General features: G+C 46.9%; 1 protein-coding gene across 1 annotated transcript in view; it reads left to right on the top strand.

Annotated features, from left to right (window-relative positions):
* Window positions 1-2,060, top strand: part of LOC102198141 (ankyrin-2-like) — a 96,254-nt gene that overhangs the window by 22,857 nt on the left and 71,337 nt on the right. Inside the window, exon 3 of the mRNA XM_013916023.1 lies at window positions 1,540-1,638. Within this exon, the coding sequence (XP_013771477.1) occupies window positions 1,540-1,638 (99 nt within the window). The remainder of the gene's footprint in view (window positions 1-1,539; window positions 1,639-2,060) is intronic.

Raw genomic sequence — 2,060 nt, 5'->3', positions numbered from 1 at the left:
TCAGGTGGATATCGTCTGGTGGTGGAAGGAATACTTACTTGACCTCCTTAATCCCACTGACATGCTTTCATCTGTGTCTGTGGACACCTTTAACAAAGGGGGAGCGGAGGTTGGGGGGGTCTCACGCCTCAGCCTCCTTGGGAAGGTCTGACCCAGCGCTCTGGACAGGGGAGTTAGCTCATTGGTCAAAGCGTCAGGCGGAACATGGAGGTTTTGGTCCTGGAACCGTGGACCAGCTCTTTACTCTGTGGAGGATATTCGAGCGTGCTGAGGAATGATGTGTGCGTTTGTTTTGTAGAGTTAGAGCATTGGACCATGTCCCACGGTGTGGTGGGTGCTTTGGGAGTATGAGCTGTTTGGTCCCTGTAACCATCGTCAACACACTGAAGGGATGTGATTTACACAACCTCGTTACATCTCAGTGCCCTGCAAAGGTGTGTTTAGTCTGCTCTGGTGCTCCTCAAACCAGCTTTCCTTTACCTGTAAGTCCCTCAAGAGAATTTGGATTCAGTTCCCTGTGTTAACACTTAGTGGCGTGGTGCAGTGCATGTCTTGTTGCATCGTGTAAGGCAAACATTTAGAATAGCAGACACCAGGATCACTGATGCTCGGGTTATTGGCTCTCACATAGGCCAACGTAACTGCAGAAACTGTATTCATGTATTCATGTTCACATTAGACACATATGGCTCAGCTCAGGTCTGGACTTTACTTTGTCTCTCTTTGAGCATGTGTCACCTTCCTCCTCTGTACTGCCTATTTTCAACTACTAACCCTGACAAAGTCCCCAAAACTATGAACCGTAGGTTGTTTGGTCCATCGATGCAGTCGGAGCTTTATGTTTACAGAAAGCTTTTCCTAAGAACTTTGTTTTAGCCTAATGCCACTCGAACTGCTCGGACTTTGACCAAATACACATGAATCCCAACTACAACTCACAGCTGAAGCTCTGGTGTTTAAGACACTGTGGAAGTTTCCTCAGCAAGAGTCAGTGTGTAACATGCTGTGTTTATACGATGAGCATTTCTGTAAGTGAACATGATGAACACAATGAACCTTTTGCTCTTGTGCCACTTTCTAATCCTTAGTTTTGATGGTTTGTCCCACTGCTTTTGTTGAGTCATTGCACAGCTGCTCCACTCGTGACACTCGTGACACTCGTGCACTCGTGCACTACAGATATTAACAGAAGTGATTTACAAGGTGAAACGTAATCTAAGGATCTACAGTTTCCATCACAAACCAGTATTAATACAGCAACACCTACAACTTAAAAACACGCACACACAACTATTTTTAACTTCATACCCAGAGCTGGATCCACATCAGCATAACATGGCTCAACATCTAATCCAACTGTATGAGTCAGCCAGTCCATGTGAGGCTGAAGCCTTTCACACTTTCAAACGATGGACGCAGAGACAGAAAGGCAGGCACCCTCAGTGGGGGACCTAGACGAGGAGGTAGTGCCTTCTGTTTCCCTTTGGAAGCGTGTCTCTTTGTTGTCTTCGGTCTTCACGTCTGACGTCTTTTTTCCAGAATGGTCTTAATGCGTTGCACCTGGCAGCCAAAGAGGGGCACATAGACCTGGTCCAGGAGTTGCTGGACAGGGGTGCGGCGGTGGACTCAGCCACAAAGGTAAGCTCATTTCACACATGCAGAGAGTCTCAGTGGAGTTTGTGTTGTTGATTAGCAGCGTGTGTATGTAAAGCTAACATCTTAACACATTACTTTGAGAAGGTCATGTAATAAAGAATCAGTAGGTTGAGTCGAGTAAACAAAGAAGTAAACACAAAGTTTACATAACCAATGAGAGTGTGAGTCATGTGGGTCCTGGGCTAGACCCACGTGTGTTAAAGTGTTGTGAACACCACATGCAGGATTTACAGCGCCTCAACCATCCTCGACCTACAGCGTCGTGACCTTTGAACTTTTCTCTGGGGTCTGACACCCTGCACTGAAACTTTAAGCCTGGCAGGCATTGAGCCCACAGACCCCCCACTGAGCAGGCTTTCAGTCTTTGTACACAGCTGTAACGTCTCTGCTCCACAGTGTGTGTG

Source organism: Pundamilia nyererei, unplaced genomic scaffold (assembly GCF_000239375.1).
Source record: "Pundamilia nyererei isolate P.nyererei 1_Seehausen unplaced genomic scaffold, PunNye1.0 scaffold00433, whole genome shotgun sequence".
NCBI classification, from domain to species: Eukaryota; Metazoa; Chordata; class Actinopteri; order Cichliformes; family Cichlidae; genus Pundamilia; species Pundamilia nyererei.
Note: the sequence above shows the minus strand (reverse complement) of the source record. Positions and strands in the feature narration are given on the sequence as shown.